General features: G+C 47.8%; 1 protein-coding gene across 1 annotated transcript; it reads left to right on the top strand.

Annotated features, from left to right (window-relative positions):
- The first annotated feature begins 734 nt into the window (after positions 1–734).
- LOC144166677 (uncharacterized) lies at positions 735–16363 on the top strand. Its single transcript, XM_077696193.1, has 8 exons — positions 735–826; positions 1000–1100; positions 8130–8283; positions 10022–10136; positions 11718–11823; positions 11933–12036; positions 13469–13544; positions 16206–16363. Exons 1-8 carry the CDS (start codon positions 735–737, stop codon positions 16361–16363), a joined length of 906 nt encoding a protein of 301 aa, XP_077552319.1.
- Positions 16364–27780: the final 11417 nt, after the last annotated feature.

Here is a 27780-nt window from a genome sequence, read left to right as displayed (position 1 = left end):
AGGACTTCTCCCGGAATAGAGATTCTACGTGCAAAAACGAATGCGGAGCTGATTAAAAAATGACAAATCAAAACAACTGTGTGGGCCATTATCATTGTTGTTATTAACATCATCAAAGGAACGCGCCGCACTGAACCGCTTGTCTAAATTGGAACACCGTTCAGCTTGACTTGGTGTTTGCTCCCCTGCGTACGGCCATCCCAGCAACGGTGGGTGATACAATTTTCTGTAGCATTGCGTGTCACTTCCTTGTCGTACTGCGTCGGGTCCGAAAAATTTCGCTGAAGCATTCGTCTGTTAGTGAAGGTCCCTGGGGCATGTGCCACTCTTCGTTCCATTTAGTCGTAGTGATCTTGATTGATTGTACGGTTTAACGCGCCGACGCAACGCAGGTAGTAGTGGAGGGCTCCGGATTAATTTTGACCACCTGGGGATCTTTAACGTGCACCGAAATCTCGTACACACTGGCGTTTTTGCTTCCGCCTCCGTCAGAAAAGCGGCCGCCGCGGCCGGGAATTGAACCCGCGACCTTCGTGCTCAGCAGCACAACGCCTTAGCCACTGAGCCACCGATGCGGGTAGTCATAGTGATCTTACCGGCAGTGATGCATGCTAACGTATAGCGCTTGAGCCCAATGGTGTATTCTCAGAATCCCAGAAAAATGTCTTCCCAAGTGCTGCAAATTTTTTCACGGTGTGCTCCACTTCTAAGATTTTTCAGAGAACAAAATTACAATGGGGATCCAGTGGACGCTTGCGGCGGGCTTCCTTTACGCAGAAATCGCCGTGGCCATTCTTCTCATGATTCCGTACATCTCCCCGAAAGCGTAAGTTTTTTTTTTTTTTTTCTGATACATATACATTCCCTTCCGTGGACCGATGATCGGATATAGGCAGACTTTTTCCTGCGTAAGGTTTGCCCCAGTACGTGTGCCGTGTGTATACTGCTGCAACCTGTCTGATCTTTTATGTTTGTCTTCACCCTTTTTTGTCATCAAAGGTGGAACAAGTTATTCCAGTCAGGGCTCGTCAAATGCCTTGGGACCCACGGTGAAAGCTACTTCAAATTGATTACGGTAGTCCTTGGCCTCGTCTTCTTCGGTAAGGAGTTACCCTTATACGTTTCCGTAGCAGTCGCACTGGCCGAATCGCGACCACACGGGCGCGACGCTGAAACAGAAACGTTCATTGTTGCCTTTCGCAAAGCACACGCATTTTATGAAACAAACAAACCATTAAACAAACCACCATTCACATGCGAACATTCGGCATACATAACGGGAATATAAGTCAATCACTGTTTTTTTGAAGTTGTATAACCCGTCGTACAATTCACCACTTCCGTTGTACAACCATGAGGCGGACCCACCACCAAAAAGTGTGCACTATTTACATTTTCCCACCTCATGTTGGCTTTAGAATATCAGCGGTGTTAATTTTCTGAAGAAAAAAACGCAGTTCATTTACACTAGCCATGAAATAGTGCCGATTTAGCAACATATGCACCCGCAAGCTTCCTTTAGAAGTATGTAACATATTCAGCTTCTTGAGAGTTTAGGAACCAGTTAAAATGCAATGATTCGTGGCACTTGCCAATTGATTAAATATTGGGAAACGAAGTTTTAGATACTTCGGAAGTCAGCTGGGAACGGTGTCATACAGCGCCCAAAGGTGGCTCGCATGGCGTCGAGGTCCAATGTTCTGCGCGATCCCTCGCACTTACAGACCAATTAGTTTTTAAATGCGATTAATGTAATATTTGAAAAAAGTTCAGGCAAGACTCATTAATTTATTTCTCAACAAATATCACATCTTTTTTTTACCAGAACAGCATGTGTTTTGTAACTTTTGTTAAATTACTTAAAATCGTCCGCTGCATAGTCATAATTAATTAAAACAATCAATACAGTCCGAAATGATAAAAACTTGCTACAGTTTTATTTATATATTTAAAGCCTTCGATACTGTCGACCACCGAAGTTTGCTTACAAATTACATGTTATGGATTTACAGTTAAACTGTGTGACTTCTTTTCAAGCTACCGCGATTATCGCCGACAATGGCTGTGGTTGACCATGTCAGCCCCTCCCGATTCCTCCGCACGGGCGTTCCAAAGGGGTCGCTGCTATGACCGATGCTGTTTTCAATATATGTAACTGACTTTCACAAATTCTTAACCTACGCGGAACTAAATATGTACGCTAATGACACGGCTCTCGTTGTCACTGGCTATAACATAAAGGACATGCAGACCAGGATTAACACGGAACAAGGAAAGATTTCTCTGTTCCAACTGAAGAGACTCACAATCAACACAAAAAACTGTGGTTGATTTCTCTGTCATAGGAATCGGTAATACACGAAAGTGAAATGTGCAGCGAAATCTGCAGCTGAGCATGATTCACGGGTAGGCGGCTGTCCTGTGGGTGTGCTTGGCGAGCTACGTCCTGCTGCCGGGTCGCTTCTGCAAAGGTGTACTAGCGTCATTTCCATGACGGATATGACGTCAGTGATTAATCTTAGTGCATACCGGCATAAAACACTGTCGTGTTAAAATGTAATACCCGAAAACGAACAACCATAAGTCGAACGTACTCTTTAGTACTAAAGGTTGCTTCCCCGCAAGCAGACCCTGTGTGCAGTGGTGCAGCCTTTACAGGCCGCTTGCTCCGTTGCACTGGCGTCACTTCCGTGACGGACATGAGGTCAGCGAAATCTTTGTGTTTCCGGGAATAAAACATTTTCGTGTTAATAAAACAAAATATACTCTATTTCATTCCCGGAACAAGCTAATCTAACAACGGCTTTTCAGAGAATTTGTTTACTGCTTACTTGAACAGGTACTCAATTAAATACCTGGGAGATGTTATATGAATACGTGGATTGGCTATGCAAGGTCGCTGCCGTCTGTGCAAACGCACAACATCTGTTTGCTATTTACTACAAGCCCGAGGCATGTTTCATGATTTTTTCAGCAGCGTTCCACCACATTGAGTAATGTCATGGGGCTGGGCTGATACCTATCTTAATCCCGTTCCTTGGTTAGAAAATCGGGATTTGAGAATACTGATCCACCGAAGACGAAACGCACATCGCGAACCGCTCTTTAATGCACTTCAAGTTATATTTTTTAAATTACCTTTACAAAACCACTGTTCTTGTACACAGCTTAAAAATAGTCATCATTTCCACACATCAATCTCTCTTCATTGCGCACAAAAGCATTGATGCTGTAGGTAACCTGAACCTAGCACCCATAAAAATGTGTACGAATTCTATGGGCAGGGTCGGCAACAATTCACTGGTCCCAAAACGTAGGACGATATGCCCCGTGAAATAAAGCCATCAAATAATTTGCCTGCAACGTGAAAATACGTCCCCTTAAAGAAACACTCGGGAGACGAATGCGAGTCTACACCAGTGGCGGTCCCAAGGGGGGGGGGGGGGCGAAGGGGGCGATCGCCCCCCCCCCCCCCCCACCCAAAGAGGTCCTCAGCTTCTTACTTTTTTGTTTTTTCTAAGCATTACACTTGCGCGAGGTTAAATCCCACTTGCGCGAGGTCGCAAACGTGTTGCGACCGTCAGAAATGAGGACTCGAGACAGCCGTTACACCGCCCAAGGGGCGCCAAAAACCACTGTGTCGCTAAGTGATTTGTGCACAAGCGGGTTACACCGCATACGCGCACACTCCTGCATGGTTATCACCTCCTCCGCAGAACTGGCCAAGGAGGGGAGCGGTTCTTTATCGCCCCCCCCCCCCCTAAAAAAAAAATCGCCCCCCCCCCCCCAAACCCAATCTCTGGGACCGCTACTGGTCTACACTAGCATATTTCACTTTAACATTTTATTTATAATTGCATATTCTTCTTGCGCCTATATTGATTTTGGTTGTACTTTGTAATGCATAAGAAGTGGCAGTTTACTGTAACTGAAAGTATTTTCTAAAAGTGCCCATGTATTTTGTCTATGGACCCTAAACCAGCTTTTGTTAATTCGGTCCAACACTGTTCTTTCATATTTTTCAGCACAAAGGGTAAAAAATAATGCGTCAATCAACCAATTAGGCAATCCAATACATAAGGTCCTTCTCGAAACTCTTGATAGATCTGCATACTTAGGTATCAGGAAGATGCCAGCGGGCACATAAAATCCTAGAGGATTACCTGCTGCTTTGTGGCTATAATGGAAATAGAAGAAACTGGTCAATAAGCATCCCGTAACAGTACTGTCCTTCAGAGATCCTCTACCACGGTGACTCGGCGGCCATAGCATGTCGCTAGGTCGAAGACTCGATGCCGATTCTCGGCCACTGGGACTGTCTTTTTCTTTCTTTCTTTTTTTTTCGAGGCGAAAGACTGGATACGTGTTTTTCAAGATTCCAGCGCATGTTAAATATTACCGGAGGGTTTGAATTTTCGTGCATCCGTGCACTACAGCAGGAATAGAGAATAATAAAAGATAAACTTATAGGGAAACCTGGCATTATCTCGGCGTACTACACCTTGACCAGCATAGAAACGCAGGTATCGGTTAGCTTCTTGCTTGGCTTGGCTGGCAAATGAGCTCGAATGATGCCTGTGGCTGTTCAGATGAGTTTAAGTTACGTTGCAAATACGTCTACAGAGACTTCCCTGGCAGGAATTTTTTGAAAGGACCGTGAAGACAAAATACAAGTTTCGTTCATTAAAAGGCTGCTTTGTCCCACCAACAACGACACAAATATTATTGCAAACTTCACACAAGTCGTCGTGATATTAAAGAAAACAGATGAAAGGTGGCTACTCCCCAGCCGCTGTCTGGCGATTTCTCTATGATGTCACAGAATCTAATTTACGCAACTGGCAGCCGCCGACCTCTGTCACCGTCAAATAACATGGTCGATATTGGGGCCTGCAGTTTCCTCTTGATTGAATCATTCATATTCCGTCTAACAGTTTGCACCCCAGTAACTATGTTTTAGTGCTGGCCCCTTACTACGTGACTGTCACGCGAAATTTGGAACTTTTTAAGTGCAGAGCACACTAGGCGCTCGCCTAGTCGTCCCAGCTCGCTCGCTCGACTCCAAGGCGGCGTCACGGGGTAACGCTGTTGTTCGCGGCGTACCCCAAAGGCTTCGAAAGCCAAACGGCTTATATAGTCATACGCTTTCAAAACTCGTGAAACGCTGGCGCTTGTCATATATCTTCCCGTTGTATAGCGCAAAGAATTTAGTTAAGGATGACCGTTTGGTTGGTTTTTACGATAGTAGACGCAAAATGTGTCAGTGCGGCGCCGACACGTGCGGGGAGAAAAGCACAAAGAGAACAGAAGTCCTGCTGGCGCAGTTTCAGGCAGGGGGCTGCGCGAGTACTGCGAAGGCGGGAAATTTGAATTCCATAGGGTGGTAGCAGTAAGCGGATAACGGCGGTACAGCCCATTATGGCGAATCACTGCTCTGCACTTCCGTCAGCTTTCACATTGAGTGGAACGGATTTAATTTTTAAATGCAGAGCACTTCTTTAACTCACGATGTCACCCGGCGTTGTCGGCGTTGGCGTGCCTCGTCGTCCGCAACAGCCGTTCCAAGTGCGCCCTCTCTCCCACTCCTCCTCTCCCGCATCACGCTACCCTCCTCGCTCTCAACAACAGGTCCGCACCCCTCCCCCTACACTATATAAAAAAATAATACTTACCGGCGCCTGGTTTCGATCCCACGACCCTGCGGGCGGAACGCAAGGTACATGGCGCTCTACCCACTGCGCCGCAAAGCCGACACAGAATGGAAGGCTACGAATGCACCTTATATCCTTGACTCATTCAAACTACGTCAAGAAGCTGCTGATACAACGCATTCACTACCTGTGGGCGGAACGCGAGGTACATGGTGCTCTTCCCACTGCGCCACAAAACCGACACAGAATTAAAGGCTACGAACGCGCCTTATATCCTTGACTCATTCAAACTACGTCAAGAAGCTGCTGATACAACGCATTCACTACCACCAACTCCCCAAACACTAAACGTTAACGCAATACACCCACCCCCTATGCGACGCATTTACTCGAGTCCCCCTCGCGGGGAGATGGGCCCAATTTTTCAATATTTTTTGCGTTTGTTGAGTTAAAAAAAAGTCTTCCGTGTCTTCAATGAATCTGAGTGAGCTAGCAAAGGATGTCATCATAACAGAGGTTAGCGCTTCAAGAAACAAAACACACGACAGAAAACGAACAGGACGGGGGGACGCTCTCTGTCGTTTTCTGTCGTCTGTCTTGTTTCTTGAAGCGGTAACCTCCATTATGATGACCTTGAACCAACCAGCCCAGCAGCAAGGTTTATTTAGCGAAGGATGGTTATTCCGCACTGAACAAAGCTGTATTTTGACTTCATCACACCTTTAAACATGGCATGGAATACGCAATAAAAAAAAAGTTATTTCTTTTGCAGTGCGCAGCCAGAAGTGGCGAAGACCGGAGATGCCGAGCGGAACGCGTTCCGCTCCCCGCTAGCAGACGACGCTCGCTTTCCTAGTGCAACTCGCAACCGCAGCGCCGCGGTGGCGAGAGTCGTGGCCGGCCGCCTTCTCTCCACGGCCGCGGCGGGGAGATACGGAACTGAAACTAAAGCGTGGCAAACTGTTCGCATGGCGACGCAGTGAAACATCCCCCTCGCGAGGGGCACGATCAAATGCAGAGCATTTCCGGGGGCGCACGACGTTGCATGTTGCACTTGTGGCAACTGCTGACGAGAGAGCGCTCGTCAGCAGTAAAATTGGCAGCCTCGGCGCACGTTGAGTCCGAGAGAGGGGAGAGAGTGTCCTTGAAACGTGCCTGGGTGCGCTATCGAATGTTGATCGCGCCGATAGCGAAACGTCTGAGCCGGGCATGTCGAGGCGAGCGATGCGGACAACTACGGACGCCAAGAACGGGTGACATCGTGAGTTAAAGAAATGCTCTGCATTTAAAAATAATTGCGTCCTTCCATGTTTCCTGCTGTCTGTTTCTTCGTCGTCTGCCTGCCACCGTATTCACAGCCCCTTTTATGATGTGCGTTATGTTTACCGGTATCGCCAGATCGTATACTAACTGGAAACAATGTCATATCACATCACAAGTAAGCTAATAATCCTTCCGGGACAAAGCAGGTCTTTGGGGACAGCTTCCTGTTAGTGAGTCACACACACACACACACACACACACACACACACACACACACACACACACACACACACACACACACACACACACACACAAAATCGCCGGGGGAAGAGTTGAGTGCCAATTGCAAGCCACAAGCTGAATAGGAGGCGAGGCCAACTAAGAATGGAACACTTCCCATAATCCCAAGTAGGCGTCATATTGCAGTGCCGTATTTTTTATTTTATTTATTACATACTGCAGGCCCAGTTTGGGCCCAAGCAGGAGTGGCGATACAGCGCATACAACACACGCAAATAAACAGCACAAAAATGTAGCCGCACATAATGGCAAACAAAATATCAAACATGGAAACAACAATACATAAAAAAAACAATTCACTGCACAAATCAAGCAATCGCTAGTTAAAGAAAAAGAACTATACATGGAAACAAGAATACGTAAAAACAGTTCACTACACAAATCAAGTAACCGCTAGTAAAAAACAAAATCACTAAATTAGATGTATGCTATGAGTAAACTGTAGTGATGACAAAGGCAAGCTGTTCCAATCCGTTATCGTACGGGGCAAGAAGGAGTTTTTTAAAAGATTAGTTCTAACATTTTAAGGTGTTTACGATTTTTCATGTCGATGTCGTGTTAGTCGTGTCACCAAAGGTTGTATAAATGGCTCAGGATCCAACGAAAGCTGCCTGTAATGCAGCTTAAAAAGAAACTTAAGTCTGATAATTTTTCTCCGCTTTTCAAGGGATTGAATGCCAAGTTCCGTCATTAATTTTGTGGGCGAGTCGCCGTGGACGAGTCGCTGTATGTTCTCGTATATACTGTGCACTCCAATGACTGTACACGCATAATAGTCTACATGTATGTTCATAGCGTTACATCCGAATTTTAACTTTTTTGCAACCTCATGTGGGCGAATAAAAATGGTTCGGAGCGGGTTAGTGCTCACCTAGAAGGCAGTGCTGGTTTCGGAGCTACTGTGTCCGATTTCAGACTCGTTGCGAGAGATGCTCAAGTACAGTGCCCAACGCTCAGAGGCCAAGTTGAAGCACCACGGCCATGGCAATGTGTACATGCAGCTGAGCATTCAGATGTTCAGATCCCAGAGAAACGTCTACATCGCTGGTTTCTCCCTCATCCTCTGGCTGTGAGTATAGAGAACACCTTCTGTCGGTCTGCGTGTGTCAACATTTTGGCCGCTTGATCTTCTCTCTACTGCGGGTTTCTCAAGAAAACCGGCACCAATAATTCGTATATTACCGTATACGGAGCAAAAGATGACGCAACGTTCTTTTCTAGGTATCATTTGTTGAAAGCAAAAGTCACCCGCAAGAAAAAAAATAGAGATATAAGTTTTTGTTTAGGCGTAAAATACAGTCGACACAGCTCGGTGGCCCAAATAATAAAAGAGATTCGCTACTCGTTTTGTAGGAATCAAGAATCATAATGACACATTTTATTGAAAGAAGAATGGAATAATAGCCTCTCAACAACGAAGTGGTTATGGAAGGAGAAAGGATTCACAGCCTGCGGTTAACGCCGGAGGAACGCGCAAGACAAACACCTCTTATCGTAGGCTCTGAGAATCATGCGTTCTTGGAAAATTCAAACTCTGGATCTAAATGTGCTCCAATCGTTCAGCTTAAACGTCACAGCCGTCCCACGCAGGTGTTTTATCGTGGGCCTGACGCCGGCCGTGCACAGAGTGCAAACTGGAAGCTCCGACTCTCCCTCGCTTTCTGAGCTGCTCCAGTACCGACCGTCTAATAAACACTTGCGCCCCCTCATGTAAGCCCTTCCCTTACTAAAGCTTGATCAGGATCTTTGTCTACCCGACATTTATTATGCGTTTGTCGTAACTACGAGTCATATTGGTGTTCGAAACACTACCGAATTAGCGTACGAGGGAACGGTATCCCTATTGCTTGTAGTCCGCGGCTCGGATTGTGCTTGGATGTCTGTCATGATCCCGTAGGACATAAGGGCTTTTCTTCCTCATGTCGTCTTCGCGCGTCGGCTTTCTCCCTTTGTCTAGCGCGCTGAACGAATCGAGCTGGGCAAGAATTATCAGCGGCCAAGTGCACTGCCTTCTTTTAATTGTGAAAATACTTGCACATGCGGACACGTATACGGCGGCTGTTGATGTTGCTTTCCATACCTGCTGCAGACCGAAGTTTCGATCAGGCAGACTCAAGGTTATGTACGGACGGTGACAGCACGCAAGAGACCGCTCTTCGTAGCGTTGCAGCCTCTTTGAAAATTTTTATACACAACTTTGCGTGGCTCAAAATTTAGCCCGAATCGGGGCACGTAGAAACGTTAAATTTTTTGGGGGTTTGTTCAACTTTTCATGTATCTGTCAGGCCTGATGCTTGTGGCGTCTTTCGACATACCCTCGGTAAATGACGAGATCCTTCGAATATGGAGCATCAAACAAGCGGATTAGATAACCAAAAAAGCAAAAAAAGCGGCACTGTGTTTTATGTCCTGGTGACATTTCCAAGCTTTTAAGGGCCCTTTTAAAAAGACCCTAGAACGGGTTTTGAGCACTGTTATATAACCCACTCGGCCTTTAGAATGCATGTCTAGGGACACCTGAAACAAATATCAAATTCTGCGTGAGATGGAACATCACAATCCTTCCGTGGAAAGAAAAAGTATCAAGTAAACACTGATCGCGATTGAACATTCTCACTGTGCAATAGTCGTCAAAAATGAAAAAAAAAAATATTCAGCGGGAGTTCCTCCGTCGAAGGAATTCGTAAGATATAAGGCTATAGGTGATGGGTATGCCCAGATGTACGTACATGCGTTTTTGCCGGGGCGTGCGCGCGTTTTCGACGCTGCGTATCAACAGCCGAGCTTGTGTGACCTACTTGTTGCAGGGTAATCCACAAGCTGGTGATTCTGATCCGCGATCAGGCCGTCCTCCTCGCCGTTAGTGAGGCTGCCACGGCGCAAGCTCGGCGTGCCCCCGAAGCTTCGCAGTCTCCCCTGAAGGTTTGTTGTTTCACTGCCCTGATTTCCTTCTCAATTCTCACTGGATCTCATTCTTCCCTGAAAAGGTGACTCCGCAGCGAGCTCATTCGCAGAGGCTCTGCATGTTGTGAAGCTAGATCAGCGAAATGCAACGTACTATTTTATGCCACTGAAGCATAGTTCTACGAAAGTGCGTTGCGGCCGAATCACCGCTGCGCATGCGCACGTGCCACGGGGGGAAAACCACGGAAAACTCCACCGTTGCTAGTGCATCAGTCGGAGTTTAGTTTGTGTGGGCTTGATATTGGTTGTAAAACTTCGAGTTGAGGTATGCTTAAAGCGACCATATTCTTCAAACCCCAAAGCGGGACGGGGGAAGCGGGGAGGGGTAAGGAAGAACATGGCCCATAGCTTGAAGGGAGACTAGGGCTCACCGCAATTTTGTTTGAACTGAAAGATCGTGTAGTTCTCGCGGCCTTTGTCTGACGAGCAACGATGAGTTATTTGCTGAATAAGCAAATAAGTACTAAAGCACATCCACCCACTGTTCGTCAAACGCAGAAGGGTGTGCTGAACGGATTGTTGGTATACACCGTAACATAAAGAAAACAGCTCAGACATGGGGACTAAGCAAGGAACACAACAGTTTCTTGCTCAGTCCTATCGTGTGCGCTCTTTTCTTGAAGTTCCTCAAACGGTTTCCTGTTTCGTTCCTCCAGATTTTTTTTAGTGCCACTGGGGTTGATAACCGTTTTCCATATTTCCGGCCGAAAGCGGGACAAAACACCGTCCCACAAGCACGCTGTGGGACAGCAGGACCACAGGCGGAAAAGCGGGACTTGTCCCGCCTAAATTCGGGCGTCTAGTGCCTTTAGGTATGCTTAACAATAGGAAAAATTGTAACAAAGTGTTCGACGGTGGGCTAGTTGAGTCGGTGCGTATCGGGACAGAGTTCGAGGACATCACTCTGCTTATTTTAGTTGTCATGTTGTCACACCCCCTGTGCTGTATCGTCGCTCATTTCTCCTCACCATTGATTAAACGGTTTTAAGTTTGGTCTTTGGGTCTTCATCGTTGGAATGGAGGCAGCTCTCCTACAAGCTGCTCGCCAGTCGCGCTATCTCGATGACCCCGGACGTATTATACTCGCACGCCGAGTCCGGTCCGTAACAACGCGTAACAAATGCAGGTTTGCATGTGATATCGACCGGTTACTTATAATGCCTTTTCATTGGCATCCTGTTCCGTCCGTCCGTCCGTCCGTCCGTGCGCGTGCGCGCGCGCGTGTGCGTCCGTCCGTGCGTGTGTGCGTCCGTCCGTGCGTGTGTGCGTCCGTCCGTGCGTGTGCGTGTGCGTGTGCGTGCGCGCGTGTGCGTGCGTGCGTGCGTGAGTGCGTGCGTGCGTGTGTGTGTGTGTGCGTGCGTGTGTGCGCGCGCGCGCGCGCGCGTGTGTGTGTGTGTGTGTGTGTGTGTGTGTGTGTGTGTGTGTGTGTGTGTGTGTGTGTGTGTGCGTGCGTGTGTGTGTGTGTGCGTGCGTGTGTGTGTGTGTGTGGAAAGGCATTGGGACAGACAATTCTTTCATGCTGTTTTTTGCACACCACAGAAGACCAGTGAATGGGCCCAGCAGAGTAACCAGGGCCGCATCAAGGTGGAGACGCTTGCGAAGGAAGCCAAGGAGCTGGCGACCGAGTACGAGAAAGCCCGCAAAGGTATTCCGGCTGCGCAGACATGCCGGCTACATTCGAGCACGCTTCTCCCGCCAGCCAAGTTTACATACAAGAACTTCGTTGCATCGTGGGTCTTTCCGTGCACCCGCAGACGTGGACCGCCTGACCTCGGACCGTGACGCCCTGAAGATGCAGGCCGCAAAAGCGAGCAAGGAGTTCAACCGACTGTACGGCGATCGCGCGAAGCCCGAACAGGTTACGAGTGACTTCAGATCTCTCCCTGGGCAAATACGGACTATGCACGACGAAACAACTACACTTGTCACGCGACAGCTAAAACGTTACTTTATGTTTAGGAGAAATCAGCAAAAATTTTCGGAACGTGATTTCTAATGCCCAAGCATTCCTAGGCGACTTCCCCCAGAAATCTGTCCTATGCGACCTGTCACGATGCTCTCAAAAATATACACGGGCCATATTGGATATTTGATTATTTAAAGGGGCCTTTAAAGATAAAGGGTACCGTTGTAATAAAAGACCCCTTGATAGAGTTACCTACGCACTGAGTATCAACTTGGCGATTCAACCAGGCTTCACATAATTGCTTTCCTCTCGCTCTGTTGCCCCACTTAGGTAGACTTTTCCCCTTCTTTTCGTTGCCGCTATACTTGTGTGGAAAGCATTTAGCTTTTAATTTTGCACATTTACACTTATGCCAACAGCAGAGGAGCCTACCACATTTCTTCGATTTTTTAAAGAGATCAACTTAACGCGTGTGGCAGGCATTTCCTGAAAGTTGGAGGCTCAAAAAACTTACCTTATCTCAACCCCCTTCTCCATTTTTTTTTTTGCATGCACAGTCCAGAAGAATAGATATGTACATGTTTTATTTACCTTAAAATTTCATTATGGGGTTTCAGTTTCATTGATTCCTGTTCTTCTTTTTTTCTTTTTTCCTGCAGGCGACGGCTACCGGTTCCGATACCAAGAAAGACAACTAGAGATCGTCGAAGCTCGGCAAGCCGCTGTTTGAACGCTTTACGTGGACGGACGTTGTGCGAATCATCTTATCGCTAGCCGCTCCACGTACCCCACCAAAATATCTGTCATGGAATTCGCACACGGTGACGAATTGATGCGTGTTTCTCGTCGCAGTAATGTCGGTTTAATAAATTTGTGTTTCATACTCGTTTTTAGCACTTATTAAAGGAAAATAAGATGGATGTGTTTTGACTCTTTGACATCGTTGCATGTCACTCGGCACACAGCTACTGCAGTGGCTAAGGTCTACTTTAATATGCGAGGCCTTTAGCTATACTTCGGTGGGAGCAGGAGACGGAAGCCCCGAGCATTCGGTAGTCTCGGCCCTTTGCTCCTTGATAGTCGGCATGCTTCTTGAGGGCACCAGCGTGATACAGGCTGCCCGTTGTTTATCTTTTAGTGCCTTTCCTTCAGCACAAAATGCTACAAGGTTACGAGTTTGGTTTTATTTTATCATGACCTTGTTGCTCCTTCGTCCAGGCTGTAAACAACGAGCAGATTGTGCGAGCCTGAAAAAGGGCTAGCAAAGTTGCTAGCGGAAGTAAAAAAAAAAAAAAAAACTGAAACCTCTCTTTGTCCTGAGCCCGAATTAATTTTAAAAAATTACTGAGAATTAAGGAAAAGGGGATTGTGGTCAACCCCCCAGGTGCTGGAGGCCGTGAGCCCGCGCCCAGTGCAGTGCCTGGCCAACCAGGGTTTGGTAATGCAGCGGTTCCGAGACGGTCAGTATTGACTCCTATTGCTTAGTCATTGGGCTGCATAGGTAGTTTCGGTGGTCACGGTAAGAATGCGGCACCAGGTGGTAAGTGCTGAGAGGAACGTTACAGGTAAGGCAGTTACATTGAAAGATGGAAGGACATAGGTGAGGGGAGTGTGTAGCTAGTATGTGAACCGGGCTGAAGCCTCCGCCAGAAATCAGTTGGTGAGGGAGGGGTGAGCAGGACAATGTGCTATTGTATGATGATTATGGGCGAAAGAAGCAGTGTAGGTCCGGTGTACACTTGTATATTGGAACCCGAGTCACTCGAGTCGGCTTGTCTCATCAGGGTAAAATGACCGGAGGTGAAGTCCACGGGGGGCAGCGTGTGCTGCCTCGCTCCTGGAAAGTTCCGAGTGGCCTGAAGTGCACACGATGGTAATTTTAACGCGAAGCTTTGTATTAATAGGTGAAAGGAAAAACTGGCGGTCCCTTCTAAGCAGAAAACTGCTCCAGTGCAACCCAATGCGCACGCGCGAAAAAAAAAAAAAACAGCTTAGAGAGGAGCTAGAAATAAAGGGAGAGAGATTTACTGTGTGTATAAATGTTGTAGCTACGCTCTGTCATGCATAGCGATACTGGTGAGTGGGAACGACGCATTGGAGAGGGCGAAAGGGCGGCTCTCGCAGCAGAGCACGCGCACAGCGAGCTGCTGCGTGAAGCACAGCTCAAGCGACAATGGAGGGCAGGTGCGGGGCGGTGCAGCGTCAAAGCGTCAACGGCGAACACCGGCCTCACGTTACTTCAAAATGGGTAGGACACGCGACGTACGTAAAACACTGACCGCACATTCACCATCATCATCATCATCACCAGCCTATCTACGCCCACTGAAGGGCAAAGGCCTCTCCCAGTAATCTCCAATTATCCCGGTCCTGTGCTAACTGCGACCAATTTTTCCCCGCAAACTTCTTGATCTCATCTGCCCATCTAACTTTCTCCCACCCCCTGCAACGCTTGCCTTCTCTGGGGATCCACTCTGTTACCCTTGATGACCAACGGTTATCCTGCCTGCGCATTACATGCCCTGCCCACGTCCATTTCTTCTTCTTAATTTCTACTAACATGTCCTTAACAGGCGTTTGTTCCCTGACCAACTCCCCTCTATTCTTGTCCCTTAATGTTACACCTATCATCTTCCGTTCCATTGCCCGCTGAGTCACTCTCCATTATAGTTGGACCCTCTTACTGAACCTTGTTACGATTCGGCCAGCGCCGCCGTACTTTCCCGCAGCACTCCACGGCTGTGCGGCAAAACAACCTCGTGCGCCTTTCTGCCGTCAGGCGCCACCATGTCGGTGACAAGTTGCGACAAGCCGCGTCAGACGCTTCGCTTTGAGCGCATTTCAAAACTTCGGCAGCTGCCAGCGAGGCCCGGCTCCACGCTCTTCAAGAACACAGAGGCCCCGTCGATCGCAACAGAGTCCTCCTCTCTCCCATCTCTCGAACGTGCGCGAGGCTATGAACGGTTAACGAACTCTGGAAAAAGCGTTGTGTGTCTGTGACGTTCGCGGCGTGTTGCCGCTTGTTGCGTTTTGACCGTTACCACTTTTGGGTATAAATAGACCACCGCAAGCGCTGTAAACCATTCCTGTTAGAGCAGCGAATCGATGCTGTCGCTCTGCTCGAGTCCTGTATTGTAACCTCGCCCGTCGGGGCATTGTTCTTTGGCTTCGGCTCACCTCTCGCTATGAAGTACAGTTACGTTGGCCTATCAGCTCTGGACCTCTTCCCGGCTGCGGCTCGGCCCGCCCGGTCGCAACAACTGGTGGCAGCGGTGGGATGGCAACTTCGTAACACCTGAAGCCAGCGGTGCGAGACCCAACACCACGGACGTCAAGGCGGCTTCGGACTTCGCAGAATTCACGGCGGTCAAGGGTGAGTGCGGGACTTTTCTTCACTGAGTTTTACCAGGCTTCTGAGGATAGCTGGTAGGGCGTGTGTTTTTGTCGCGTGGGTTATTCGCGCAAAACATTTTTGGAGCAGTGGGAAAGCAGTACTCTAGACCGGCCATGAATTTGAAAGCGTTGAAAAAACCGCAGTTGTTGGAGCTTGCAAAAGAGTTGCGCTTGGATGTTACGGACGCGCTGAGAAAGCCAGAGCTGATACAGGCTATACTCGCGGTTGGGGCTGACGATGAGGAGCTGTCGGAATGCATTGAGCTGATCAATGGCAGGGAGACCGCGAAATGTCAGGCTGCAGAGGCAGAGCTCCAGCGCGAGGAAAGAGAGCGAGTACAGGAGTTCGAGTGGCAGAAAGAGGAACGAGAGCACAAGCTTCTACTTGAGCAAGAAAGACAAGAACACGAGGAAAAGATGCGAGAGTACGACCTCGAGCTCCAGCGCCTTGAACGGGAAAGAAAGGAGCTCGAGGGAGAGAGACTCCAACGGGAGAACAAGAACCTAGAGCATGATATTCAACTCGAGCAGGAAGAAGTGGGCACGGGCGCAGTCCAGCCGACATGGCTAATCGCCCTCCTTGCTTGTTGCAGGCTTTGCTTGCAATCATCAGCTGTTTATTACCGCGCCCCTCCCCTGGATTTTCTTCTCCTGGACCACTCCGGCACCTGCGCGATGGCATCTTCGTTTGCTGCTCGCCTCCTCCCCCGCTGGATGGGCCGCTGCAGCTGTCCTGGCCGTGCGCTCCGCGTGTGGTGGCGCCAGTGAAGTTCTGTGTCGTACCACCTTCCTCATCGACATCGACAGCCTGGGAAAAGGATATAAGAAGACTTCCCACCGCTCCAATCTTCACTGGGCACGGGCGCAGTCCAGCCGACATGGCTAATCGCCCTCCTTGCTTGTTGCAAGTGTGTATGCCGTATTCACTGTATGCTAGAAAGTCCGATGACAGGTTTCTATTAGTTTTCCCGTGCCCACAAGTGCTCTGTGATTCTGTTTGCAATTGTGTTTCTATGGTGGTTTTTCTATTGCTACGTTCAGGCGATATAAAAAGCAACCCCGGTCCGTCTACACGTTCCCAGTCCGTACTAGACCTAGATACCCTACCTGATGACCCCACAGAACAAACAAAAGTCATGTTTCACCTCCTCAAGGATTTACACTCTCGAGCTCTGCAAAGTTCTGCGTGGCAAACCGAAGTTGTGGCTGAAATGAAGTCTGTTAAGGATGGACAGAAAGCCATTGAATCCCAAATGTCAAATTTCCAAATTAAACTCAATAAAGTAGAACAAAAATCGGAGCAGATTGAAAGCCAACAGCAGTAACTTTTGAGCTTGCAGAGCACAACCCACGAACTAACAAGTCAAAACTATGAACTCGCATCTCGTTTAGACGAACTAGAAGACCGATCTCGCAGAAACAACTTGATTTTTTACGGCATGCCAGACACAAAAGAAACGTGGGAAGAAACAGAAACCAAAATAGTGACCGAGCTAACATCGGTTCTTGATGGGTTTTCGCCTAATGAAATTGAGCGCGCACACAGACTGGGTAGTTTTTCAAACGGCAAAGTCCGGCCAATCATTGTTAAATTCAGCAACTTCAAAACAAAAGATAAATTCCTCGGTTTGAGGAAAGAACTGAAAGAAAAAGACCTCACTGTCGGTGAGGATTTTTCACCCAGTACCCGTCTGATACACAAAAAACTGATTGAATTCGGCAAAAAACAACCTGGATCACCCAAATTTCAGCTAAGGTACAAAAAAATGAAGCTCAACAACAAATGGTACACCTACGATCTTATCTCGAATTCCATACGCGAAATGTAGGCAGAGGATCGAAGACGCTTCTTCCAGCCGTCAACCACAGGCCCTAACATAGGAACGCGTGAGGGGCAGTGGCTCGTCACTTTCGCCCACGTGTCCATCTGTCGTATCCATTTTGTTTGGCAACGTTCGAAGCACAGTTAACAAACGCGACGCACTGTCATCAGTCATCGACACCTGCAACGCTCATATTATCGCCCTAATCGAAACGTGGCTATCAACTAATATCCGGGACTCCGAAATCTTTCATGATGCCTCTAACTTTTCCCTTTATCGCTGCGATAGAACCATACGACGAGGCGGTGGCGTAATGCTAGCCATTTCAAAAGATCTTCCGTCATTATGCGTGCACATTAAAAACACCCTCGAGATGGTTTGGGCTTCAGTCACAATCAATCATCAAAAAGTAGTAATAGGTGTTTGCTACAGGTCTCCTTCTTCACCACCCGGTTTTGTTAACGACTTACATGACGCAATTAACAATATTCGAAACCGTTTTTCTTTGTCGCCTGTTTTCTTACTCGGCGATTTTAATTTTCCTAACATAGATTGGCACGCCGAGCAGCCTCACCTTACCTCGTTTTCTCAGGAATCCAGCGACTTTCTTGAAATGTGTTCTTTATTCTCTTTAACACAATTAGTTTCTGAACCGACTAGAATTGCGGATAACTGTGCAAATACCCTCGACCTTATCTTAACTAATCGCCCTGATTTCGTTTCCCCAATCACTTACTTGCCTGGAATAACCGACCATTGTCTTCTCACTCTCGATATTCACGCACCGATATTAAAATCAAGACGAGTTAGAAAAACTGTACACAACTACAGCAGAGCTGACTTCGCTTCCATAAATAACGCCTTGTCACAATTTATTGAAGTTTTTTTTGCAAAATTTTGATGATCGTTCGGTAGAAGAAAACTGGGACATTTTTGCGCGTAAAGTTCATGAACTAACCGAAAAGCACATTCCACAACGTACAATCACCACTAACACGCATGCACCTTGGTACAGTATTCATATCAAACGTCTAGCTAACAAAAAGAAGCGTCTTTATCGCCAGGCCAAACGAAATCCTACAAACACGCGCTGGTCCACCTATAATATTGCTTCAAATATTTATGTTTCAGCTATTAAAAATGCAAAATTGTACTTTTTAACCAATACACTACCAGCCATGCTAAAAAACAACCCTAGACAGTTCTGGCGAGCTATTAATCCGTCATATTCTGACAAAATTAGCTTGGTTGACCCGTCAAATAACCCGATCCCTGAAGATCAAAGTGCTACTGTCTTGCAAGAGGTATTCGTTAACATTTTTTCGGATGCAAAACACAACGCCCTTCCTGTGACAAATCACTATAACTACACCATCATGCCTCAAATATTTTTCGACATAGCTGGTGTATATAAATTAATTAGTGGTCTTTGTAATCATTCCTCCCCTGGTTATGACAACATCACAACAAAATTTCTAAAAAAACACGTCCACCTACAGTGCCATCCTACTAACAAAAATTTTTCAACAATCATTAGATATGTCCACTCTTCCCACATCATGGAAAATCGGAAAGGTGGTTCCAGTTCACAAATCGGGGAACAAATCTAATCCAGCTAACTACCGTCCTATTTCTCTTACAAGTACTTGTTGCAAGCTTTTAGAACACGTCATTTACTCCAACTTGGTAAAATTCCTAGAATCAAACTCATTTTTCACATCGGCACAACATGGATTTCGCAAATCATACTCATGTCAAACTCAGCTTGCATTGCTAACTCATAAGCTGCATCAAATCCTAGATCGCTCATCACACGCCGACTGTATTTTTCTGGATTTTTCAAAAGCATTCGATAAGGTATCACATAAACTACTACTCCATAAACTAGGAAAACTAAACATATATCGGAATGTCCTTAGATGGATTGAGTATTTTCTAACTAATCGTACCCAATTTGTTTCAGCTAACGGCCATAACTCCAAACTAAGTAATGTTGATTCTGGTGTACCCCAAGGATCCGTCCTTGGTCCGCTTTTATTTCTTATCTATATTAACGACCTTCATAATGTCGTGACTTCTAATTTACACCTTTTCGCAGATGACTGTGTTATATTTCGGGAAATAACCAGCGAAATTGATAGTCGAATACTTCAATCTGATCTCTCTGCTATTAATAACTGGTGTAATACCTGGCTAATGGAACTGAATACAAATAAATGTAAAGTCATGCATGTTTTTAGGATTAACGTAACTCGATGTTCCTACTACCTCAATAACGTATGCTTGCAATCCGTTGACTCTTACAAATACTTAGGTGTCCATATTACTTTTAACCTAGCGTGGGATGCTCACGTGGAATATGTTGCTAATAACGCTAACAGAATGCTGGGCTACTTGCGTAGGAACTTCCATAACGCACCATCATCATTCAAACTACTACTGTATAAAACATTAGTGCGCTCTAAATTAGAATATGCTTCATCAGTATGGGACCCCAGTCACGATAAACTAACCTACCGTCTTGGAATGGTCCAGAATAACTCTGCACGCTTCATTCTTTCCAATTATAACCGTACAGCCAGCATAACTACTATGAAGTCCAGTCTTGACCTGCCGTTGCTACAGACTCGTCGTAAAATTTCTCGCCTCAGCTTATTTCACAAACTATATCATCATAATGAGCTACGCGATAAATTAATTCCCTCTCCGTCCTACCTTTCCCATCGCATTGATCACGCTCACAAAGTAGGTCTCAATTCATGTCTTACGAGAACGTTCGCGCAATCATTTATACCCCGTACATCACGAGACTGGAACCACCTTCCTGCAGAAGTTGTATCGATTACTGATAACCATTTTTTTCACAATACCCTACCTAACATTGTATAATAAGGTGAACTAATCTTTACATAACAAACTGATTGCTTTATTTGCGTTTGTATTATATCTGACTGCTTTTGTTATTTACCTGAATTGTTTATTTACTTGAACTGAATGTATCTTTATATAACAAACTGATTGCTTTATTTGCGTTTGTATTGTAACGGACTGCTTTTTTATTATGTTTGTATTGTAGATTGTAACCACTCCCCTCTGTAATGCCTTCCGGCCCTGAGGGTACATAAATAAATAAATAAATAAATAAAATAAAATAAGTGAAGCTCGAGTTAGAATTGCTGCTCGAGAAAGACCTCGTTGTCGAGGGAAGCACCGTGCCAGCGCTGCCAGTAGCAGACGCTCGGGAGCGCGAGTCGGAGGCGACGGTTGCGGCCCAGCAGCGCGGCAAGGTTGCTGAAAGAGATAACGACGGCGCATTAGCTCTGACTGTCGGCAGAGGCGGCAGAGGGCAATGTGAGTCCACTGAGTGCGATAATGTGTCGGCGGTTGTTTTGGAGATCTCGGCGGAGTGTTTGGACGGTTCAAATTCGCGGGAGGCCTTGGGAACGGCTACCTACTTGAACGTGAACATTTCGCGAGATAGCGACGTTTCGCAGGAATGCGTAAACGATGAGGTTACCGAGAGGCCGCAGGAGTCCGCTGAAACGGAAGTTGTTCCTTCGGACGGTAGTGCGGAAGCGAGCGACGTGGTGGGAAAGCCTGCAGCCGAGGCAGCAAACGGTTTGCACGGTTCAGTTGGGAGTCATGACGATCTCGCCACTGAGCAAGCTGATTCCGTCCTAGCACCAGCTCAGGTAGCTGACCTCGAGGAACGGGCAGCCGAGCTCGTAGAGATTCAGGTGTCTGGGACGGCTGAGCCGTCTTTCGAGACAGGGCAGCCTGGCTGTAGTGTAGTTCTGGCAGTGAGGAAGGAGAACGGGAGCACGCTTCGGTCTTCGCGTGCCGAGGCTGTCGCTGAAAGCGCGAGGGACGACGAGGTAGTGGCTGTTGGGAACTACAAGGTGTCTAAAGAGCTCTTCGTGCCCGTTTCACTCCCAGCTGATGCTCCCAACGTTAGGCCAACATCGGCTTAGCTAGTTGAGGTTCCGGTGTCGCCTGTGGCTGAGCCAAAGTCGGGAACCGACCAGCATAGAGGAGAGAACGCAAACGCGTTCCGGCGTTTGCTTGCTGGACGCGTACGGGAAAAGGTGAGCAACGAGGAAAGAGGGAAAACTTCTGCGCGTACTTGCGGCACGTGTTTCAGTGCGGTCACGCCCAGGGGTAAAACCGTGAGCTCGCATCGCGCCAAGGGAACGCCGCCTAGAAGCAGTTCGCGCCTAACGTACGAACGCTGGAAAATCTCGCTCGCTCCTCCGCGCGCTCGACCTTTGTCGAACAAGACGACAGGTGTGATTTCACGCGGTCGCAGCAGTCTTTCAGAGAACGGGCGCACCTAAAGTGCGATACAAATTGGAAAAAGCTCAGGGCATTGACGAGGGCTCAAATCGCAGCTCTCCGCGCGAGAAGTGGCCTGTAGACGCCTGACTTTCTCAATATCATTGTTTTTCCTGGAGCAGGTTTCGCCCTTTACGATTGCATTTTTTTTGTGTGTGTGGGACATTTCTAATCACGCGAAATGTCACCTTTCAAGTTTGTCACTTGTCTAAAGTACTGCTGGGCAAAAATATAACTAGTGTAGTTAGTTAATAGCGTTTTTTTATCGCAACTAAAAGTCTGGTAGATCTTCAGCGTGGATTTGTCTTCGCACTTGCCGGCGATGCGGTTCTGTCTTCCTGTTGTTCTGTTGCTTGCCTGACCAAGCCAGAGACGTTCTCGGGGAGCCACTACTCGTCCAGTGACCCGCCCGGTGAAGCTCCAGCACGGTGTCGCACAGCCCAGGCCTGGAGTCGAGCGTCTGCCGAACACTTCACTTCGACAGCATCCCTCCGGACAACGGTTGAAGACCCTTATCCATTGGGATCTCGGACCCCCGGCGGAGAAGCTGTTACGAATCGGCCAGCGCCGACGTACTTTCCCGCAGCACTCCACGGCTGTGCGGCGAAGCAACCTCGTGCACCTTTCTGCCGTCAGGCGCCACCATGTCGGTGACAAGTTGCGACAAGCCGCGTCAGACGCTTCGCTTTGGGCGCATTTCAAAACTTCGGCGGCTGCCAGCGAGGCCCGTCTCCACGCTCTTCAAGGACACAGAGGCGCCGTCGATCGCAACGGAGTCCTCCTCTCTCCCCTCTCTCGGACTCAACGTGCGCGAGGCTATGAACGGCTTACGAACTCTGGAAAGAGCGTTGTGTGCGTCTGTGACGTTCGCGGCGTGTTGCCGCTTGTTGCGTTTTGACCGTTACCGCTTTTGAGTATAAATAGACCCCCGCAAGCGTTGTAAAGCATTCCTGTTAGAGCAGCGAATCGATGCTGTCGCTCCGCTCGAGTCCTGTATTGTAACCTCGCCCGTCGCGGCATTGTTCTTTGGCTTCGGCTCACCTCTCGCTATGAAGTAAACAGTTACGTTGGCCTATCAGCTCTGGACCTCTTCCCGGCTGCGGCTCGGCCCGCCCGGTCGCAACAGCCTCCAAGTTTCTGCCCCATAGGTGAGTACCGGTGAGATGCAGCTGTGATACACTTTCTTCTTAAGGGACAATGGTAGGCTGCCATTCATTATTTGAGAATGCCTGCCATATGCCCTCCACCCCATCCTTATCCTTATCTCTGCCTCATGGTTGTGATCCGGCGTGACAACTTGGCCTAAGTAGATATATCCGCTTACCACTTCCACTGCCTCGCCATCTATCTCAAACCGCTGTGCTGTCCCGCTGTGCTGGCCGCACATTAGAGAAGGTTAACCATCGACACGGAGTGCACGGGCGCATTTAAAGCAAAGCTTTACCAGAGTCCTGCTTTACTGTCATCACTGATGTCGTTGTACGCTAATACGCCCTGCAGGAAAGCCAACTTCTCTGACGATTATGCCAGGTAGATTGAAGCAAGGCAGATTGAAACGAATAAATGGAGGGAAAAAATGGAAGCTAAAACGTCGTTAGAGATGTACAGGGCTGAGAAATTGAACAACAGAAAGGAAAATTTCTACGATAATTCCCAGGGCAGTGCTTTGCTATTTGAGGCTAGAGCAGGTTGCCTGCGAAATAAGAGTTTTGTTGGGAAGTATTCACAAAATGATGGGGTATGCGTTGTCTGCGGAAAAGAAACAAACTATGCGGCACATAGTGTTAGAATGTGAGGGTATCCATCCAAATCTACATGAAGGGAATATTCGGCTTCCAGAAGACCTAGGATTTAAGGGTAGCACAGAGGAAGGTAACTTCAAGATTGTCGAGGGACGAAAAGATTAGAATGCTGTTGGACGAAAAGCAGAGAGGGGAATATTGCCTAGGACAGTTACCACCTGTTACAGGGAAAAAAAGTATTTTGTGCCTACCCTAAGCAGCGCTAGTATTAAACCAAGAGTGTAAAACATGAGTGTATTAGTCCTTTTTGGTAAGATGACGTCACCACCCCGCTACAAAGGGGAAACCAATAGTAATCATCATCATAATTATGATGAACGATTGTGGGTGAAGGGAACGAAAAAATTAGCAGTGGCTTAGCTCGGCTATACCAGGATATACGTAGCGTGAGCTAAGGTTTAGCTGGTTATTCTTAGGTTTCCTGGTTGTCTAGGATAAGCTTATTATCATGCTTACTGCTGCTAAAACGATTTCTAAACCAATCCAGTCCAATCCAGTCCAGTCCGGTCCGGTCCAGTCCAGTCACTGCTTCTCGCGCATGCGTAGCACGGCTCTTGAGGAGCCACGCGAAACGGCTATCAAGCGGCTCCGGCGCAGCGTCAGACTTGGCTACTGAGCAACGGAGGCGCACAGCTGGGCACGCGCCGGCGCCAGTGCGGCTGCCGCGGATATGCCGTCAGTCCTCTGGAATGCGCAGACCGGCGAATGTGTAGACCTAATTCTCTACACACCCGCAGTCCAATTGGATTGGATTTCCAATCTAATCAAATGCAATGCAATGCAATGCTCCTCGCTCTTGCGCAGCACGGCCCTTCAAGGTCCACGCGAAACTGCTCAACCTCGGCCGGTGTAGCTTACGCTACAAAACGCTTCCGCTGGCCGGAATAGAACCCGGGTCGCTCGCGTTCTCAAGCTGGCGTCTATGTCATTGCTCTATTTCGACATGGTCGAAGCGAACGCCAAGCAGGAGGTACCGATTCGCGCCGTCAATTTTTTTTTAACCTCCTTGCGTGCCGTACACCCCAAGCCCAAGCATTAGGGCTACAGAATGCACACCCGAGCGTCGCCTTCGGGTGTTCTGGAAAATTGGTGCGTACCTTCACAGTAACACATACTCACTGTGTGGGATATTGGCCAACCAAAGAATTCATCACGAGAAAGCTTCGCGTTCAACCATCGTCGTTGCTTAACGCTAGGGGTGCATGATGTACTTTTCTTAACTCAAAAAATGTGCACACATTACTCTAAGTGCAATGCACCACATTCCGCTTCGGGCTGCTTGGAATAACCCGGCCTACAATATTTCTGCATATCCATGTGTTGCAAGACTTATCTTTTTTACGAGAGAAAGTTCTTTCAGCGATCAATGCATCGGCTTCGTCCTTCTCAGCAAGTTTAACCCAGTTATTTTAGGGGCGAAGCTCCTAAAGCCATGGGTCTGTCCATCCCTTGTGTCTCGTGGTACGTGACCGTCGCATGCTTTCGGAGATGTCGCAAAGTGGGCCGCAAGAACCGGCTGCAACCGGCAGCGCGAAACCGGGAGCGCGAGCTTGTCTGTGTTCGCCAACGGAGGCGCGAGCGCACGTGCACTGCGAGGGGGAGATCACGCAAGAGATCACGCCACGAACGCAGGCAGTCGTTCTCGGAGATCGAACGAGACGCAAGGACCTTTGCTCGTTTCCTCTCGTCTTGTTCGGGCACAAGTTCGCCCTAAATAACAGTTCTTTCTTTACCGTTGTGTCCCATCCTACGTGACAAATTGTGGTGGAGGTGCGGGGTAGTCCTCGATGGCGCGGGGTCTTTCACCAGGTCTGGGCCTGGGAGCATTGACTCCGAAAATAAAAGTTGATTTGTACAATGTACGCACACAGTCTTACGTCTTTCTTAATGATGTAATGGGCGAACTTTCACGGGAGAGTTACGGTTACCGATGATCTCCCCCTCTCGAGCTTCGCCCCACTTATTATCATTCATTCCGTGGATATGGTGTGATTTTTTTAAGTGCAGAGCACTTTAGGCGCTCGCCTAGTCGTCCTAGCTCGCTCGCTCGACCCAAATATATAGAGCACCAAGGCGGCGTCCCGGGGTAACGCTGTTGTTTGCGGCGTACCCCAGAGGCTTCGAAATACTCATAAGCGTTCGCAACTCGGGAAACGCTGGCGCTTGTCATGCATCTTCCCGTTGTTAGGCGCAAAGAAAACTGCAGGTATATTTGAGGCAAAATATACGTAATTAACCGGCAGCGCCAGTGTTCCTTTATTTAAGGACGCCCGCTAAGTTGGTTTTTACGATAGTAAACGCAAAATGTGGCAGTGCAACGCCGGCACGTGCGCGGAGAAAAGCACAAAGAGAGCAGAACTCCCGCTAGCGCAGTTTGAGGCAGGAGGAGCGCGAGAATGTGGCAGTGCAACGAGGGCACGTGCGCGGAGAAAAGCACAAAGAGAACAGAACTCCCGCTAGCGCAGTTTGAGGCAGGAGGAGCGCGAGCACTGCGAAGGCTGGAAATTTGAATTGCATGGGGTGGTACCAGTGAGCGGATAACGGCGGTACAGCCCATTATGGTGAAGTACTGCTATGCACTTCCGACAGGTTTCACATTAAATGGAACGGCTTTAATTTTTTTTATTCTACGTGCCTATTAAAGGAGCCATGAAGACAAAATACAAGTTGGGTTTATTAGAAGGACTGTTTAGTCCCGATAACAATGATACCAATATCATCGCAATCTTCGAACAAATAACGGTGATATTAAAGAAAACGTGTGAAGCAATCGCGACCCCCTAGCCGATTCCCAGAAACTTTTCTATGATGTCACGGAACCTTGTTTGTGCGATTGGCGGCCGCCTAACTCACCTGTCGCGACGTCACATGACTGGACGTCTGTAATGGGGCCTCTAGTTCCATTTGACCGCATCACTTGAGTGCTAACGTGCAGTTAACGCATTAAAAATTGTTTTATTGTTGGCCCGTATGACGTCATTCTTGCTCATAACACGTCACTGTGGCGCAAAATTTGAAAGTTTTTAAATAAATAAAATTGCTTTTTTTGTTAAAAAACATCTTTTGTGGCTGTAATGGAGCTGAGTGAGCTACTGAATCCTAGTTCTTTCAAATTATACGGAGTTGTATTTTCTCTTCATGGCTCCTTTAATGCTCCAGGTATTACGACGAGCATTAAACAATTTTGGTGATCTTCTGTCGGTCGGCTTGACTGTTAGGTCGTTCTCAACTGAGGCGCACCCTTCGGTCAGCACCGGCCTTCCAGACCGCCCCTTCATAAGATATGGCTGGACCCCAAACATGCCTCATTATCAAAACTGCTGGAACCATCCTGTCACTCGATACTGCAAGTCCCTCCTCTTAGACAAGTCACCCTCCTCTTACTCTTGGTGACTTATCTTGTAAAGTGCCACCTTAATCTCGCAAAGCACGACCCTTGCGAATTCGTCATCTGCAACAAGATGTTGCCTTACCCCCTCCGACGTTGCTAAGCTTATAATTTGTGTGAGAAATGCCAAGAAACTTGTATTTAAAGTCTATACGTGTAGACTCATATCAGCAAACAACTCCAGCAAATAGCCAGCATCTAATTTCACGCCACGTCACCATCTATCTTGCAACTTCGCGTGTACCTGTAAGGGCGTTGTGCAAAACATTACAGCTGGCACATGCCCCAACCATTCCGCTTCAACAAGGAATTACTATTCTCGCTGCCCGTACGATGGGCCGCTCGGCAACGGCTCTGATCACCTTCGAAGGAACGCACATTTACCGCGAGATCAGCCATGCCATTGGCATCTTTCGTCTCGGCCCAAGGTCCGTCACTGACATCGGTGCCAGCAGGTTGGGCATCGCGCTGACATCTGCACTTATAGACCACGCTGCCCCAACTGCGGTCAGGTGCTGCCCGAAGACGCCAGCCAGACCTGCCTAGTGACAAAAGGAAATGTTTAAGCTGACACCTCGTTTCACTGCGCTACGACGCTCTGTAGGAGTGTTTCATTTTTACAAGATGACCACCGGCTCTGTCAAAACTGTTTTTGCTAGATTTTCTAGTAAGCAGGTAATCGCTTTTCTTCGAGTTAAAAAAATAAACCATAAAATGCTACTTTAGTGTAAAAACAACACATCTACTTCTGCATTGTAAGACGCAGTTAGTTGAGAGCAGTTTCCTATTCGTCAGGCGACATTGCGCTACCATGTAGGTATAATACCGGCATTTCCGGGGCGATGCAGCACTTAAATTTAACGTAGTGATTGGCTGCAACCCGCACCTATTCCAACGTGAAATAACCAACCCCCTCAGATTTACGAAAACTGCGTAATATTGATGTAAAAACACTTTT

The sequence above is a fragment of the Haemaphysalis longicornis genome, unplaced genomic scaffold, assembly GCF_048455015.1.
Source record: "Haemaphysalis longicornis isolate Haplotype H1 unplaced genomic scaffold, Haemaphysalis longicornis Haplotype H1 scaffold_181, whole genome shotgun sequence".
Lineage (NCBI taxonomy): Eukaryota > Metazoa > Arthropoda > Arachnida > Ixodida > Ixodidae > Haemaphysalis > Haemaphysalis longicornis.
Note: the sequence above shows the minus strand (reverse complement) of the source record. Positions and strands in the feature narration are given on the sequence as shown.

What these genes read in the sequence shown, in the direction of transcription:
- LOC144166677 (XM_077696193.1), top strand. Translation starts at nt 735, where the DNA reads ATGGGGATCCAGTGGACGCTTGCGGCGGGCTTCCTTTACGCAGAAATC. An exon ending in TTCTCCCTCATCCTCTGGCT is followed by an intron (nt 8,284 to 10,021) that starts GTGAGTATAGAG and finishes TACTTGTTGCAG; the next exon opens with GGTAATCCACAAGCTGGTGA. An exon ending in AATGCAGCGGTTCCGAGACG is followed by an intron (nt 13,545 to 16,205) that starts GTCAGTATTGAC and finishes GGGCCGCTGCAG; the next exon opens with CTGTCCTGGCCGTGCGCTCC.